This window comes from Monodelphis domestica, chromosome 4 (assembly GCF_027887165.1).
Source record: "Monodelphis domestica isolate mMonDom1 chromosome 4, mMonDom1.pri, whole genome shotgun sequence".
NCBI classification, from domain to species: domain Eukaryota; kingdom Metazoa; phylum Chordata; class Mammalia; order Didelphimorphia; family Didelphidae; genus Monodelphis; species Monodelphis domestica.
In genome coordinates, this window is record NC_077230.1 from 39,806,024 (window position 1) to 39,822,203 (window position 16,180).

Below are 16,180 nucleotides of genomic sequence, written 5' to 3' on the forward strand. Positions count from 1 at the left end.
TTTTCATGGCAATAAAAATAAATGAGGAAAAAATTCTGGCTGATTTGTAATACGAAGCTATACTTTACCAGGAAGAAAAAAAAAACAAGATTAAATACACAAAATCTGAAAACAAGAATGAGGTAATCCCTGGAATACTCACTTTTGCTGGTCTTTCATTGTTTCAATGATGGTCCTCAACTCTTTCACTTGGGTCCTAAGTTCTTCCATTGCTGACTGACCATAGCTCAACTGCTCAGTCTTTGGCTTTCCTTCGATGCTGAACAGAGAAGGGGAGTTTGACCTGTGACTTGTTGTTCCCAAAGACGATGAATGAAGGGAAGATGAAGAGGAGGAAGAGAGAGGTGTTTGTGTACTGCTTCCAACAGCGGCCATCCCCCCGGGCTTTGGAGGCAAGGAGGCTTTATTGTCAGATACCTATCAGAAATGATGAAAATAAAATACACTGATGAAATTTCACTCTTCTCTGGTCTACTAGAAAACAGTCATAGGTACCTTTTCCCCACTGGACTGGCTTTTATTCAACCCTCTCATCTTTTCTGGGGCACAAAGCAAAGGAAACAACTCTGGAAAAGGGGTGGTATTATATAGAAACTTATAGGAAAAGCCAAAACAAATGACCCAAGAGTCTTAATTTCTCTTCCTATCTCCTCTCTCTTTGCCAAATTACCAACATGTGAAGGAAGATTCAAAAGTTAATTATTGAGGCAGCTAAGTGGCTCAGCAGATAGAGAGCCAGGCCTGGAGATAGGAAATTCTGGTTCAAATATGGCCTTACATATTTCCTAGCTGTGTGACCCTGGGAATACAGCTTAACTTAATTGACTTAACCCCAAATGCCTAGCCATTACCACTCTTCTGCCTTGGAAGTATTTATTCTAAGAAAGAAAGGATTTTAAAAAAAAGTATATTATTATTAGAAGCAAGATATTATGTTACTTATTCATGGTCCTTTTCACTTGTCCTTTTTCTTCCTGCTCTGTTCAAATGTATTTTCTAACAATCTTTAAAAATAATAATAATCATAATAATAATTTAATTATATAATTAAGTATATATAAATAAATATGTGAAATGTATAATTATTTAATATTATAATAATAACTATTATTATTATAGATGTAGTTTGGGAAGAATGTTGAATCAGGGGTCAGGAGAAAGAAGGCCGAGTTCAGTTCTTGGCTCTGACTTTTATAAGCAAATTATTTAACCTCTCTGAAGGTTCAAGACTTGCACTCTCTACCTCTAAAGGTCATGATGGAGAAAGCATAAATAAGAATGTCATTGGAAATCATTAATAATAACAATAATCCCCTATACTCCAATTCATATCTTTTCCCATTTCATATCTAGTTCCTGCAATGCTTTATCTTCATTCCCCTCCTCTTCCATTCCTCTTTATACATCAAGAGACAAAGGGCATCCAGGACAACTAACAAATCATTTACTTGAAGCAAATTTTCATGGAGGAGGATAGTCAATGTGTATTTGCAAAATACCCACTGGATAAGATAATTTTAACTTTATTCAATTAATATTTTTTAAAAAACCAAATACTTAATATTAGCCCCATGACAATCATTCAAATCTGAAATTCTTATTCTCATAAAAATGTTTAAAAGACAAAATAAGCCTCAAAACACAGAACTATATTCTGAATATATATTGCAAATATATGTATAAAATGATATATAGTACAGATATATACTATACAGAACACAAAATGTGTGTTGTGTCCTTTAAACCAGATACAATTACGTGTGTGTACTTGTCTTGCTACAAGATTGCAAGTACTGTAGCAAATGAGTCTTTTGGATTTTCTTTGCAATTGGCTTTCTGCATTTCTAGTGGTTGTTATTTAAAAGGAACAAATGTATGCTATATTCTAAATTTTGTGGTTTCTAGAAAATGATTTAAAAAACATTTTAAATGGCTGCTTATTTGCTGATGATTTAAAACTGAAGTTCAAGAATTAAATGCTTGTTAACTTTTGTTGAAAATGGCTAAAGATCCTTAACTTAAAAAAAATAAAAAGACAAAAAGGATAGGGAGGGGGCAACAATGCCAATAAGCTCAATGACTAAGGATCTGACCTTGTTGTTGTTCAATGGTTTCCAACAACTCTTTGTGATCCATTTAGGGATTTTTAAAACAAAGACACTGGAGGGGTTTGCCATTTCCTTCACCAACTCATTTTATAGATGAGAAAACTGAGGCAAACAGAGTTAAATGAGTCACACAGGGAGGAAGTAGAAGGAAACTCAGAAAATCTTCCTGATTCCTTATTCACTGTACCATCTAGCGGCCATGTAGACAATATTTACATACTATTAACATTACTTTAGACCCTTATATGTCTGTAAATTTCTTTCTCCCCAAATAAAGTTATTTAAAATTGTATTTGATGGAACAATGTTATAAAATGGCACCATAATTCTGCAGCAAGTCAAGGCAATGACGATACGAGCACCATTGTCTAGGCATCTCATGTTTATGATTCAGAAAACTGGAAAGCCAGACTTTGCCACGAGGTGTCACTAAAAGCACACTTAAAAGCTACGAAACAAACTAAAACAGGATGACCTTACTTTAAAGTAATCAGGGAGATGAGATAAGGAAATTAAATCCTACATTGGATTCCTTTTTTAAAGGAACCTTGAAATGATATTTTTAATAAATTATAAAAGCTTCCTTATCTTTGGAACATGTAAATTTGGGAAGCATTCCATATATTTTAGATGTACCCTGCAATCCAGGGATAGTTTGTACTTTTGTTATTCCTTAAACACAGAATTTACCCTGCCTGCCCCTCTTGCCCCAAAGGTTCTCCCTCCCCATCTCCGCCTCCTGGTTTCCTTCTTTTCCTTCAATTCCCAACTAAAGCCCCATCTTCTGCAAGTCCTTAGTAATTTCATGCCTGTGTTCTTACGTGAGCTTACAATACTTTTATGCCCTAACTCTATCCTGTCCGCACATCATTCTGCCATGTTGTCTCTCCCATTAGAGTGTGAATGCCAGAAGAGCAGGGAGTATCCTTGCCTTTCTCTGTGTCTCCAGAACTTAGTATGATATCTGGCACAGAGTAGGTGCCAAGGAAATGCTTGTTGACTTTGTTATTTAATATTATTTCTTATTTACATTAGATATGAACTGTTTCTAAAGAAGCCCATGTCACAATCCTGCAAAATGCAAAAAAAAAAAAGGGGGGGGAGATCCCTTAGGAATATTCCACCAATGCAGATGAATAAATTCTCTGAAATTTGTAGTCATAATTATTGGAGGGCACTGAGTGGTATAACCAGTCTTCCAGGGCCACACAGCTAGTATCAGAGGTGGAAGGTATTTAGGACTTGAGGTCAGTTCTCTATCCATTATTAGCCCAAACATAGGTTGGAGTCAAGATGGTATAGTAAAGGCATGAATGCCTGAACCATTGTTAGCCCAAGCTGCCTCCCAGGAGGGTCCCGAACACTCATTTAAGGGCAGACCTTTCCAAAAATATCTCACGACCTAACAAATATTTGTGCTTGAGGGATTGTTTGGTTTCCTGGGACAGAAGTAAGAGGCAGGCACAGCATTTAATGTATTTATTCCAGGAGCTGCTAGGCTACAGAGGGGGTACTGGAGGAAATTGTGTGTGGAAAACAAGTGACTGAACTTAGGATCTCGGGAATTCTGAACAACTGGCACCTAGTTATTGTGAATAAAGCTCCCAGGGAGTCTATAACACTCCACCGAGATGTTCTCTGCATTGACAATTAAACCAGTCACTGCTCTTCAAGCATCCCAAGATGCCCTCGTTTCCTGATTGCCCCAAGTGGAGTCTTTAGAGTCCTTGCACAGAGCCAAGGATGGGAGAGGGGAGACGCAGGGGCACCTTACAAGGGCCCATACCTGTGATATGGTAACAGTCTTTGCCGTCTTCTTGGTCACATCAATGCCTCTGTGTGCGAGGGAAGGGTGCTCCTCTTTATCCTCTTCTGGGCTTGGAGAGTCAAAGAAATCAGGGCTTGAAAGGGAAGACTAGGTAAGGCACAGAGAAACCAAAAAGTGTCTTGTTAATAACATACCGTGGGAGTGCCAGGTAAGATCTTTCATTTGCCACCTATCATGGCCTTTGGCAGGTTGGACAAGTAGAGTGATCCCCATTTACCAGATGAACAAAGTAAGCTTTGGGGCCCAGAGCAAAACCAGGACAAGAAGCCAGATCTTCAATTTCAGGACAACTGCCTCCCCCCCCCCCCCAAAGGCTCATCTAAATCGGCTAAAGGATGTTGCATCTATATATGAATTCAGTTTTTCCTGTTATTTCTGAGGCTTTGATTTGAAATTCATTCAATTTTTCTATGTTCTTTCTATATTGCCGATCTGGATATTTTGCTAGTATAGATCCATCAATCTGTATTATTTTTATAATAATAATAACAATGTAATTGTCTTTCATAGTATGTTTTAAGATTCACACTTGTTGTACATCCTCTCATTTGGTCTTCACAATAATCCTATGAGGTAAGTGCTAAAGGTATTATTATCCCCATTTACAACCGAGGAAATGGAGACATCCAGACTTTACATAGTTTATCCAGAATCTCATGGTTTATCCATAATTCCCCTAAGTGACCTAAATCTTGACTGTCCTCAATAGAGAGAGAGAGCATCATGCAAGAGAAAGAAACATATATGGTGTCTAAGTATCTAGATCTTAGTTCTGCCCCTTCCTATCTAGGTGCCCTTTGGGAAGTCACTTAAGACTCAGTTTCCTCATCTGTAAAATGAGGGTCTTGCCCTAGATGGCTTCTGATGTCTCTTTGATCTCTAACACTATGATTCTATGAGCTATATATGTGCTCTCCAACTCAAAGCCGCTCACCAGTTATGCATTACCTATAGGTTTTTTCCCCCCTAGGAATGCATATATGGACAATTTAATGACAGTTAATAGCTCGAGTATTTAATTATATAATTAAATTTTTTTAGTATTTTTTGAGTATTTAATTAATTAATAGCTTGAGTATTTAACTATAATTCTCTAGGCCAAGGGTACTTCACTTTTTTATATCATGAGTTCTTTTGGCAGTCTGGTGAAGCCTACAGACCCCTTCTCAGAAAAAAAAAAAGTTTTTAAGTACATAAAAGAAAATTTAAGAGCTATAAAGGAAACCAGTAATTAAAATTATTATTTGAAATATAGTTATCCCAGTGGAATTGCATGGGAGTGGGGGAAAGGAGGGGAGGAAAAGAATATGAATCATGTAACCATGGGAAAATATCCTAAATTAATTAATTAAATAAAAATTTTCAACTCAAAAAAAAAAGGGAAATATCAAAAAAAATTTTTAAGTGTATGGATTCCAGGTTAAGAATCCCTTGAACTAGGCTTTATGGCTTTAACCTCTCTGTATCTCAGTTTCCTTTTCAGTAAAATTGGGATGGCAGTGATGGTGGTGATGATGGTGATGGTGGTGAGGTGTGTGTGTGTGAGATGCTCTCTAATCTCCTTATGGCTCTAAATAAATCTATCAACTCCTTTTTCTTTCTTTCTTTCATTCTAATGATATTTCTATGAAGGAAATAGGAGAGTAAGTTGACCTGGAAAAGGGGAGGAGGAGAGAAAGATGATGGTAGTACTTTTCTTTCTCAAAGACATACAAAAAGAAATAGAAAATCATAAACAAAAAGCTATCTGATTCAATGTTCCACTTGTACTATCTCTAGGCAGTGAAGTAGACAGAGCACTAAACTTAAAGTCAAGAAGACTTCTCTACCAGAGTTCAAATCTGGCCTCGGACATTTACTAGGCGGATGACCCTGGGCAAATCACCTCACCCTATTTGCCTCTGTTTCCTTGTCTTTAAAATGAGCTGGAGAAGGAAACCACTCCAGGATCTTTGCCAAGAAAATTCCAATTGGGGTCAGGAAGAGTTGGCTAAGACTGAATAACAACATGCTTAGTAAACCGATCATAAACTGCTTCACATAAATCACTAGCACTCCAATGAGGATGGTGTTTCATCTCAGCATTTAAGAGGTGTCTTTGATCATACCTGATTTTATAGGTAAAGAAGAGAGGCCGTTTTGATTAGGAGCTACTTACAGATGTGAGAGACTGGGATGGAGGCCGTCTACCAGTGGCTTTTGGTCTGCTTGTTGTTGGATGACTGAGCTTCTCAGTAGATGATATTACAGAGTCAAATCCTTCTAGGTCTAAAATAAACGCAAAAACAAAAAGAAAATTGTTTGTGCTGGGGAAAACCACTTAAAAGAGGAATGGGTTGAAGACACTACAGTTTAAGACACCCAACCATTTTAACTATTACAGTTTATGACCACAACTATTTTAATCTTACAATATGTTACAAAGAAACACATTTTTCTCCAACACATTTTGCTTCAAACCTGACTCTACTCATTCTCAAGACCTTTACATCCCAGCCCGAGGTCTCACCCCTCCTGGCACGGGTACCTTTCTATTTCCCATCCCATTAGAATGTAAACCCCTCTAAGGCAGAGATTATATATATCTATCTTGCTGGTATTTCTATTCCCAGCATATAGCACAGTGCCTGGCATATAGGCAGCCCTTAATTAATGCTTTATCTATTTATCTACCTACCACTTTACCTACCCATAATTTATCCAAGTATCAAGGCACCATGAGGACCTTGAATTGAAGCAAAAAATATTACTGGAACTGAATGAATTAATTTTCTCTCACAGTTTAGCAAGCTATCATGGGGAAGAGAATGCTCCTCATGAATTTTCCTTCAGCATGAGAGTTGCTGCTTCCATAAATCTTAGAATGGCTATAGAAAAAAGGGTGGTGGGGGGTTAGGTGTGTGCTGTTAGGAGTCTCTTTCTTTCACCAGTAAAGGAGAAATTTAATAACTAAGTACCCTGATTGTATCCATAGAAAAGGCAGCTACCAAAAGCTGTTACCATAGTGAAGAGCATATTGATTGCCAGTGATTGATTTCTGAAGACAAAAGGCATTCTCTCAGAAGGTCTGGGAAATTCATCTGGTTGTGCTGTCATTGCTTAATGTCTCCCCAAGCCCATCACTCACCTACTATTTTGACCTACAATGCCCAGTATTTTTATGTGATTTTTCAAATATATGAGTTTGTTTTTATCTCCCTAGCTAGATGATAAGCTCTTGGTAAGCAGGAGGTACTCAATCAACATTTTGTGATCTGTTAGAGGATGAGATTGGGTATGATCAAAGAATCAAATACTTATGAATATCTGCAACATGCCCAGTACAGCCCATAGCACAGAACTGGACTTGCCTTCTGATTTCTAGAACTATCATCTTTCATAAATAATTGGGGGTAATGACTTCAATGCAATTGAACCAACATTTAAAATTTAAATTAAAAACAAAAACCCCTGATGTACAAGGTTCTGTGTCAGACACTGGTGTTATAGTGATGAACAACAATATGGATTGTGTCTTTTACGAACTTTCAGTTTATTAGGTGGTGGTAGTGAGACGTGTATAAAAGGCAACTTGGTTGTGTGACAGAGGCTGGCACTAAAGAAAAAGTGCCAGGCTGAAGAGTGTGTGGAACTGATCACCACGATAGGGGAGGGGCCCCAGGAGATTGGAATCTAGAGGGGGAGAAGATTCTGGCTGGTAGAGGAGTTGGTCTCTCAGTCTGGAGAAGCCAGAGAGAGAAGGCTGAAAAAGACTATCTCCTGAGGGTTACCCACTTTTTCCTGCTTGTGACTAGAAATCCTTCCCCCCAACATTTCCCAATTGAAGAGAAACTTGGGAAAAGGCATTTTAAATCTCTGTCAGACTTTACCTCTGCTCCTGTTGCCCTGGGTCTAAACTGTGGCCAAGAGGCCCAACCCAGGGTCAGCCAACCTGACTATCTCTCAGGGGGCTTCAGCTGCCAAAGCCCAAGTTCCTCCAAACTTGGGGAGGGAGGGGAAAAGGGTTTTAGATAGAGATAGGGACCCCCTTTTCCCCACTTTCCTTTTCTATTCTTTCCATGCCAGTTATTCCTTTCCTTTGAATTACCCTGGTTGAGTTGACATTAAAGTAGTTATTTTTTCCCCAAGCTGTGAATCAAGTGTGAGTGAACAGATCAAGGGGAGAGACATCTTCCTAAGAAGAAACCCTTTGGTCTTGAGTAGTGAAGGGGGAGACAAGAGCAAATCTGGGAGAGCAGCCATAGCTAAGGAGGGAAGGCAGAAGATGAAAAATCTTCAAACCCCCTTTCCTCAATCTGAGCCAACCCTAAACATCAGCTGTCTTTCCTAGATTTTGTTCCCTTTACCATCCCAAACCTTTTTTCTCCATTACATCTGCTGTCTCCCCTGAACCCCGCTTTGAGAAGGGAGTTCTCCATTCTTTTTCTCTCTCAATACTGAAAGACATAACCTTCTTTTGATTACAGTTGTCAGCCTATGATCTCAAAGAGGACCAAAATGGCATCACTGTGTTGGGGTCAATGTACAGCATGTAAGACTAGGGATGGTCAGATCAATGGGAGCTCAGAAGGCTCCCCACAGGCCAGGCACAAATGACTCATTTGAACATTTGGAATGGAGATGTCTCCAAAATTGTGGATCTCATTATTTTTTGGAGTTACTCCAATTCTATGGGCAAAGGCTCATTGAGCACAGTGCTTTCTTTGATGTAAGTCCTATGCCAATGTCTTCCATGCCTCATAATCAATACCAAATTTCTTTTTGTATGGCTGTGAAACCTGGACAGTGCCAGGTTTCCATGCCAGGAATTGAATAATTTCCATTGGAATTGTCTTAGGAGGATTCTGAAGATCACCTGGCAAGATGAGGTACCAAACACTGAAGTCCCTTCTCAAGGTGAACTGCCAAGCATTCAGATTCCACTACGGAGAGCACAACTCTCTTGGGCTGGCCATGTTGTTTGAATGCCACATATATTTGTCTAAAAGATTATTTTATGGAAAACTCATACAAGTTAGCAAGTGCTCGAATAACAACACACATTCCACTGAGAAGAGGGACACAGGAGAGGTTTGGAAGTCAAGGTAATCTGGGGAGGGAATGAAGGAATCCAAGTTCTGCATAGTTTCAGGAGAAAAAAGAAGGAACAATATCAATGCATGTATATGTGTTTGCAATGCCTTTGAGCTGGTGCAGGAATGGCTGGCAGAGAGAGAAGACACACCATTTTGTTACTTGAGAGATGGAATGCTTTTTGGATTCTACAATCCAAATATAGATTCTACAATCTACAATATAATGATAAGACTGAGGAAAAAATTGCTCGATAAATCTTTAACCCTCTTTTGTTGGCTTACTGTATGAACGTGATACTTGAATTGAACTACATGGTTGGATACCAGCTCCTGAAGTAGGCCAAATAGAGTCAACCATGATTCACTGGTCAACAGAAGCTAATAAATCACAGTCACATGGACCTGGCATTTGGTTTACTTATATTATTCTTCCACCTGGTAAGTGAATTATGAATAAATTCAGACAAGCTTTTTGTGTAAAACTTAATACTGCTTCACAAACACTTGGGTGTAGGGAGATGAGCAAACCTTCAACATGCTCAAATTCTTCCCAAAGTTGGTTCTCTTATGAAGTGGAAAAGATTGCTTAAGTGTCTATAAGTTATAAAACAGCTCTCATGTCCTCCCAACTCTCCCTGCTGGCTTTACTAGCATGTCAGAAATCTCACATTCTCCAATCCACCCCCCATCCCACTACATACACACTTATTCTTTTGAATGCAATGTTAAAAATTCATCTGAAATACATTCATCTAGTATCAATATCAACATCTGAACTTAAATGAGTTTAGCACCTGGCAGGGTGCTAAAGAAAGAAACAAAGAAAATATGTTTTGATTATTGGCTGTGATTAAGAAAGTCTAGATCTGGTTAGTACATCACAAAAGGAGACTCTAGAGAGAAAGAGAATAGAATGAGAAAGGTGGAGGGAGGATGGAAGGAGCAACACTGAGAGGAAGGAAAGAAAGCAAAACTGGGTTTGAAAGGATGCTAAAGTTTGTCTGGTTTCTGAATTTTGCTACTAAGGAGAACAGAAGGCTTTGGAAAGCTGGATTCATAGACAAGAGATGGTCAGCTTGATTACTCCATCCTGAAATTTTTCATAGCACTTTTTCCAGATCCTTCCATTTTCACTTATCATATTCTCCGTTATATGACAGTTATTACTGTACCTATCTTCCTTCAGGCCATAAGATTTTAAGTAATTTGAGAGCAGGGTCTATAATGTGATAGAACTACCTTCATACTGTCTGTCCCTCCTTCCTTCCTTCCTTCCTTCCTTCCTTCCTTCCTTCCTTCCTTCCTTCCTTCCTTCCTTCCTTCCTTCCTTCTTTCCTTCCTTCCTTTTTCCCTCCCTCCTCTCTGTCTCTCCGACTCTCTCTGTCTCTCTTTCTCAATACTTGGTACAAGGTACCAAGATTTGACTTAATCGAGTACCTCCTATATGCAAGGTGCTATATTAGGTTGGAGACAACTGAAGACCTGAGGAAAGGGAGGAAAAAGAAAGCTAGAAAGGAAAGGGAAGGGAAGAGAAGAAAGGGAGGTGGAATGGGAAAAGGAAGGAAGGGAGAGAGGAAGAAGAAAAAAGAAATAACTGAAGATGAGTAATTGAAGATCAGCTAGAGTCAGGAAGATGCTGGATGTTAGAGTCAGAGGACTTTTGTCAGAATCCAGCACTGAACTTGGAGTGACAGGATCTGTGTTCTAATGTCAATGTCACACTTAACACCTCTGTAACCTGGGACAAGTCCCTCAGCCACTCTAACTTGTCTTTTCTTCATCAGTAACTGGAGGAAACAAGACTGATAACATCTCAGGTTCCTTCCAGCTCCAGGAATTTGCTCCTTACACTCTCTGCTCAGCTACTGACTACTTGTGTGTGACCTTTGGCAAGTCTCTTCATTTCCACCAGGCTCAGTGTCCTTCTTTCTTCATTTATAAAATGAGGTAGTTAGAGCAGATGATCTCCAAGGTACAATTCTATAATCTGTTATCCAATAATTCTATGGCAGGGGGTGAATAAGTCCAAAAAGAAGCCTTCCAGATGAAGGAAACAGCACAAACAAAATCTTGGAATAGGGAAGCATGTGTGTTATAAGATATCCTTGGACAAAAAAGGGAAAAAAAGGGAGGTGGGCAGTATAACTATAGCCCCTGGCTCATGTCCGTGTCTACACTATTTGACCTGCAGTCCAGGTCATCTCTCAACCCCAGTCCCCCTAACCCTCCCCCCCACAAAAGGAAAACCTTTTATCATCAATGAATCAAATTATGTGAAGTGAGACTCACTGAGGGAGGGCCACTCCGGAATGCATAACTCATTCTTTCAGCACAGTCTACCATGGCTTTAGGTGCAGAAAACACGGTTTTATTTATGGCAGTTCAGCTTTGAACTGGTAAAGGACTCATTAGGTGTGAGAGCAGTTGCTGAGACCTACATGCATTTGAAGTTAGCCTATTTTATTTCTCTACACTACCAACTGATATGCTCTTGCTTTCTGAGATGTTAGAGGAAAAACAATCCAGTTGCACACCCAGACCCACACATACATATTTTTAAATCACTAAAGCATAAATCATGCACCCCATGATTGTGTTATGGTAGCTCTGGTGCAGGCAGATTTTTCCATTACTGACCCTTTGTGGCAGAAGGGAAATGTTATACTTTTCATTGTGGTTTTGAAATGGATCAAGCCGAAATTTGATATGAAATTTTTTTATGCCAGCTAAAAATTTTTATTCTGAGCAAAAAAAAAAGGTCTCAAAGCTTCTAAAGTCATCCTGAAATTATTGTGATGGGAAACCCTAGGGTGCTTTTTAAAGCTAGTTTCATTGGAATGAAAAGTTGTTGGATGAAAATTATGTGATACTTGTGGAGAAAAAAATTCTTTAAACAGGGCAAAGATAATTCATATTAAAAATGGCAAAATATGCTCAGAAGAGACCTCCCCCTCTCTGTGTAGAATGTTAAAGTGGCTCATTTTCCACAAGGATTAAGACTCATTTACTTTGACTGGAAAATCTGCCATCATTTTCCATGGATGTCCCAGATCAGTCACAATGATTGTAATTACCACATAAAGCACAGATGGTAAAAACATGGAAAAGTGACTGTCACATGTCTGAATCAGGACAACCATTCTCAAGGTCTCTCTGTCCATGGAGCTCTTGATTAGTTTTTTCTTTTTTATTCTTCACGGTTCATTGTTGTAGTTTGGCATAAGAGACATAAGATTAGAAGTGATTAACTTAAGGGTCACAATTTTTCATAATGCTTCAGTTTCTTCATCTATAAAACAGATTAATAGATTATTTTACAGTAGAAATAAGCTGTGTGAGTATTTTATAAAAGTATTCTTCATTAAACACTTTAGGGAAGTGTTTCTGCTAAGCACTAAGGAAGATATCCAAATAAAGCAATATAAGTGTTTGGTTTTTTTCCTCCAATATAGTATTGCTCTGGGATTTTGGTAGTAAAACCTAGACCATGGAAGGGGGCATTCTTTATAAAGCATTACTTCATGGTCAAGAAGGTCAAGAAGGTACTTTGAAACCTGAAGTACTTCCCATTACACAATGTTAACCTCTTTCCAAATTTGTTGTTGTTCAGTCATCATTTGCAGTTTTGTCTCTCTTCATCTTCCCAATGAGGGTTTTCATGGCAAAGATACTGGTTTAATTTGCCATTTTCTTCTCTAGTTTATTTTACAGATGAGAAAACTGAGGCAAACAAGGTTTAGTGACTTGCCCAGGATCACAAAGTTGATTAGTATCTGAGGTTAGATTTGAACTCAGGAAGATGAGTCTTCTTGACTCCAGACCCTCTACCTTCCTTTATATAATATTAACCTCTTTCCAAATAAGGAAAATTTATGAAAGAAAAAAAGAAAGATCTGTATCTACATATGAGCTGAATCCTACAAGGCTGATATTAGAAGAGACATTAGAAGGATGTAGCTAGTTGGCTCAATGGATAGGGAGCTAGGTCTAAAGAAGGGTTCAAAAACATCAACAACATGGAAATAGGTTCAGATCAAGGACACAAGTAATACCCAATGAAATTGCACATTGGCTGTGGGAAGGGTAGGTGGAGGGGAGGGAGGGAAATAATGTGATTATTGTAACCAAGGAATAATGTTCTAAATTGACTAAATAAACTAATTCAAATGGGAAAAAAATAAAGAAAGGGTTCAAATTTGGCCTCTTACACTTCCTAGCTGTATGACTCTGGGGAAGTCACTTAACCACCATAGCCTAGCCCTCACCACTCTTCTGCCTTGGAACCAATACTAATCAATCCTAAGATGGAAGATAAGGGTTTTAAAAGGGTTAAAAATAAATCAATAAAAAGGGTTTAAAAAGAGAGAAAGACAGAACGGCCTAACTAAATCTCTTCCTTTGACAGCTGAGGACTCCTGAATTCTGATCCATAACTATTTTCTACTGTATATACAGAACACTGTCTCAACTAACAAATTACCTAAGTTATGAAAACTCACCCCCAGAATACAGTACTATATAATGGGAATCATGTTGCTGGTCTTCCTAGTGGGTTGGGGAAGAACTGGAAAGAGAGAATTTGGAACTCAAAAAAATTTCTTAAATGAATTAGTTAAAAAAAAACAAACAAATAAGCATACCATAAGGGTACTCAGAAGGTGTTAGAAAAATACTTATTTATCAAAAACAGATGGGACCTGACTCATTCTATTCTAGGAAATTATGAAGTTTTGAAGAAAAGGAAATTCTGAACCCAGAAGATTTATCACAGATTTAGGGCTGGAAGTCACCTTAGAAAATGCCCAGACCCGCCCTCTCATTTTAGAGATGAAGAAGCTGAGACTCTAGGTGACAGAGTGACATGAAAGACTACACAGGGAGCAACAGGAGAGGTGGGATTTGAACCCAGGTCCTTTACTTCAACTTTAATTCTCTTTCCACTACAGCACAATGCTTCAAAGCAGTTATTGGATCTGTGTTAATTTGTGGTCAATTCATGGCTGTTACAATCAATAAGATTTGAGGAAGTCTCTGAAAAGGTAAGGAAATCATAAGATGTATTCTTCTGCATTGCAATGCCCATTGTCTCTCCAAAGATTATATATTAGCTAGACAATATAAAACTTTTCCCGAAAACTGAGAGAGGTAGTTGGAAGGAGGGAACAAAGTAGATGAGTTTTAATTAAATTCAATAAATGCATATTAAATACCTACAGTTGGGCCCTATCTATAGGAAACAAACAAACAAAAAATTATGGCTACCTCAAAGGAATTTATTCTCTAGGTGGCACAGTGGATAGAGTATCAAGCCTGAAGTCAAGGAGACTCATCTTTGTGAGCTCAAATCTAGCCTCAGATACTTACTAGCTGGGTAACCCTGGACGAGTCACCAAACTATTTGTCTCAGTCTCCACATCTTTAAAATGATCTGGAAAAGGAAATGATAAGTCTCTCTAGTATCTTTGCCAACAAAATCCTGAATGGAGTGATGAAGAATGTGACACAATGGGAAAAAGACTGAATAACAACAATTCCAAAAAACATTTTTAAGCACCTACTATGTACTTAATATTGAGTCAAAAAGATCAGTTGGGAAGAAAAAAAGAAGAAAGGCAAAGGGATTTAATTTTTATTGAATAAAAGCCTATGTCCTGGGTACTGTGCCAGAAAAAATAAAAGGGAAGGAAAGGAAAAAAAGAAAGGAAGAACGACAACTACTTCAAGGAGTTTACAATCTAGTAATTCAATTCTCTTAACTTTAATTAAGCCAGGCACCGATCTAGGTACTGGGGATAAAAAAAAGAGTTCCTACTAAAAAAGCTTACATTCTTACCAGAGGAAATGGCACATATAAATAGAAATTAGTATGAAATCGATCCAATGCCAGTACAAGGTAAATTTTTGGGTGGGAGGTGGGGGAGATTGAGGAGACGTTATTAGTGGAGGGGAGAGGGTAAGGCTGCTTATAGAAGACAATACTTCATCTGAGCTTTGAAGGAAGCTCAGGATTACCAAAATCTTGGCAGGAGCAAAAAGAGAAAAAAACTTAAGACATGCAAAAAATGAAGGGAAATGAGTGATGGCAGCCAGTCAGTCAGTTTAGCTTGACCACAGGGGACATGAAAGGCATTGATGTGTAGTAAATCTGTAGTAAAATCTATGAAAGTGCCAAAAAGATACTTTGCTTATTTCATTCTATCCAGAAGCTACAAGGAAGCACTGGAGCATTTGAGAAAGGCAGTAACATAATCAGATTCATACTTCAAGAATAATAATTTAGCAACTGTGTGAAAGATAGATTGGAGAAAGGAAAAAACTGAGAGGTAGAAAGATTAATTAGGAGGTTACTACAAAGGCTGAGGATTTGAACAAGGAAAATGGCTGTATGAGGAGAGAGATAGAGATGGATGGAAGTAGCATTGTAGGGTAACACGAATAAGATTTGGCACCTGACAGGGTAAAGGAGGATGGCAGAGTGAGAAGTCAAGAAAGATTCTGAGTTTTTGAACCTGGGTGATTGCTTTATGGATACAAAGGTAAAAGGAAAAAGGTTTTGTCTTTGAGGAGCTTATATTAATTAGAGAGAAAACCCATTCACTAATAACATACAGAATGGAAAATTATAATCACAAAGAATCAAAGGAAAAAACCATTAAAACATTGCTACCAAGGAAGCCCTCTCCTAACTGGGGAAAAAGTAGGTGTATTAAAGAGCAACAAGGTATTACTTTCCTTCAGCTTTCTATTATGAGGGGAAAGGTAAATGGCATAGACTTAAGGAGAATAAGCCATTCATAAGTGGAAGACTGTAGTAAGAGACCAAGTTTCTCACTGAAAGGATTAAATTAGTAGAAGTATTAAAAATAAAATTGTAGCTAAGGTAGTTAGGTAAAAAAAAGATGATTAAGGGCTGAAAATACCTGAACAAAGTGTCAAAAGAGGGAAAGGGAGAAAGCTTTCACATTAAAATATGCCTGAAATAGATAGCTTAAAGCATGTTCATTCTATACAAAATGAATTTTTTAGGTGGGTCCTACTTGGACTGATAAGAAAAATTAAAGGTAAATTAGGTGGAAATTGATTTCAGTTGACATTTGGAGGTTGCATTTCTTTTTTAAAAAACTTGTTTTTGTTTTTTAATTTAAATATACTACCTAAATAAAACTATA

At 38.0% G+C, this 16,180-nt stretch overlaps 1 protein-coding gene across 11 annotated transcripts in view; it reads right to left on the minus strand.

The window, feature by feature from the left end:
* Positions 1 to 16,180, minus strand: part of SH3KBP1 (SH3 domain containing kinase binding protein 1) — a 505,965-nt gene that overhangs the window by 10,042 nt on the left and 479,743 nt on the right. For all 11 annotated transcript variants that reach the window (XM_056793311.1, XM_056793309.1, XM_007493470.3 and 8 more), the window contains 3 exons: positions 6,095 to 6,204; positions 3,895 to 4,023; positions 143 to 417 (listed from right to left, as the gene is read on the minus strand). In XM_056793311.1, coding sequence (XP_056649289.1) covers positions 143 to 417; positions 3,895 to 4,023; positions 6,095 to 6,204 — 514 coding nt within the window. The remainder of the gene's footprint in view (positions 1 to 142; positions 418 to 3,894; positions 4,024 to 6,094; positions 6,205 to 16,180) is intronic.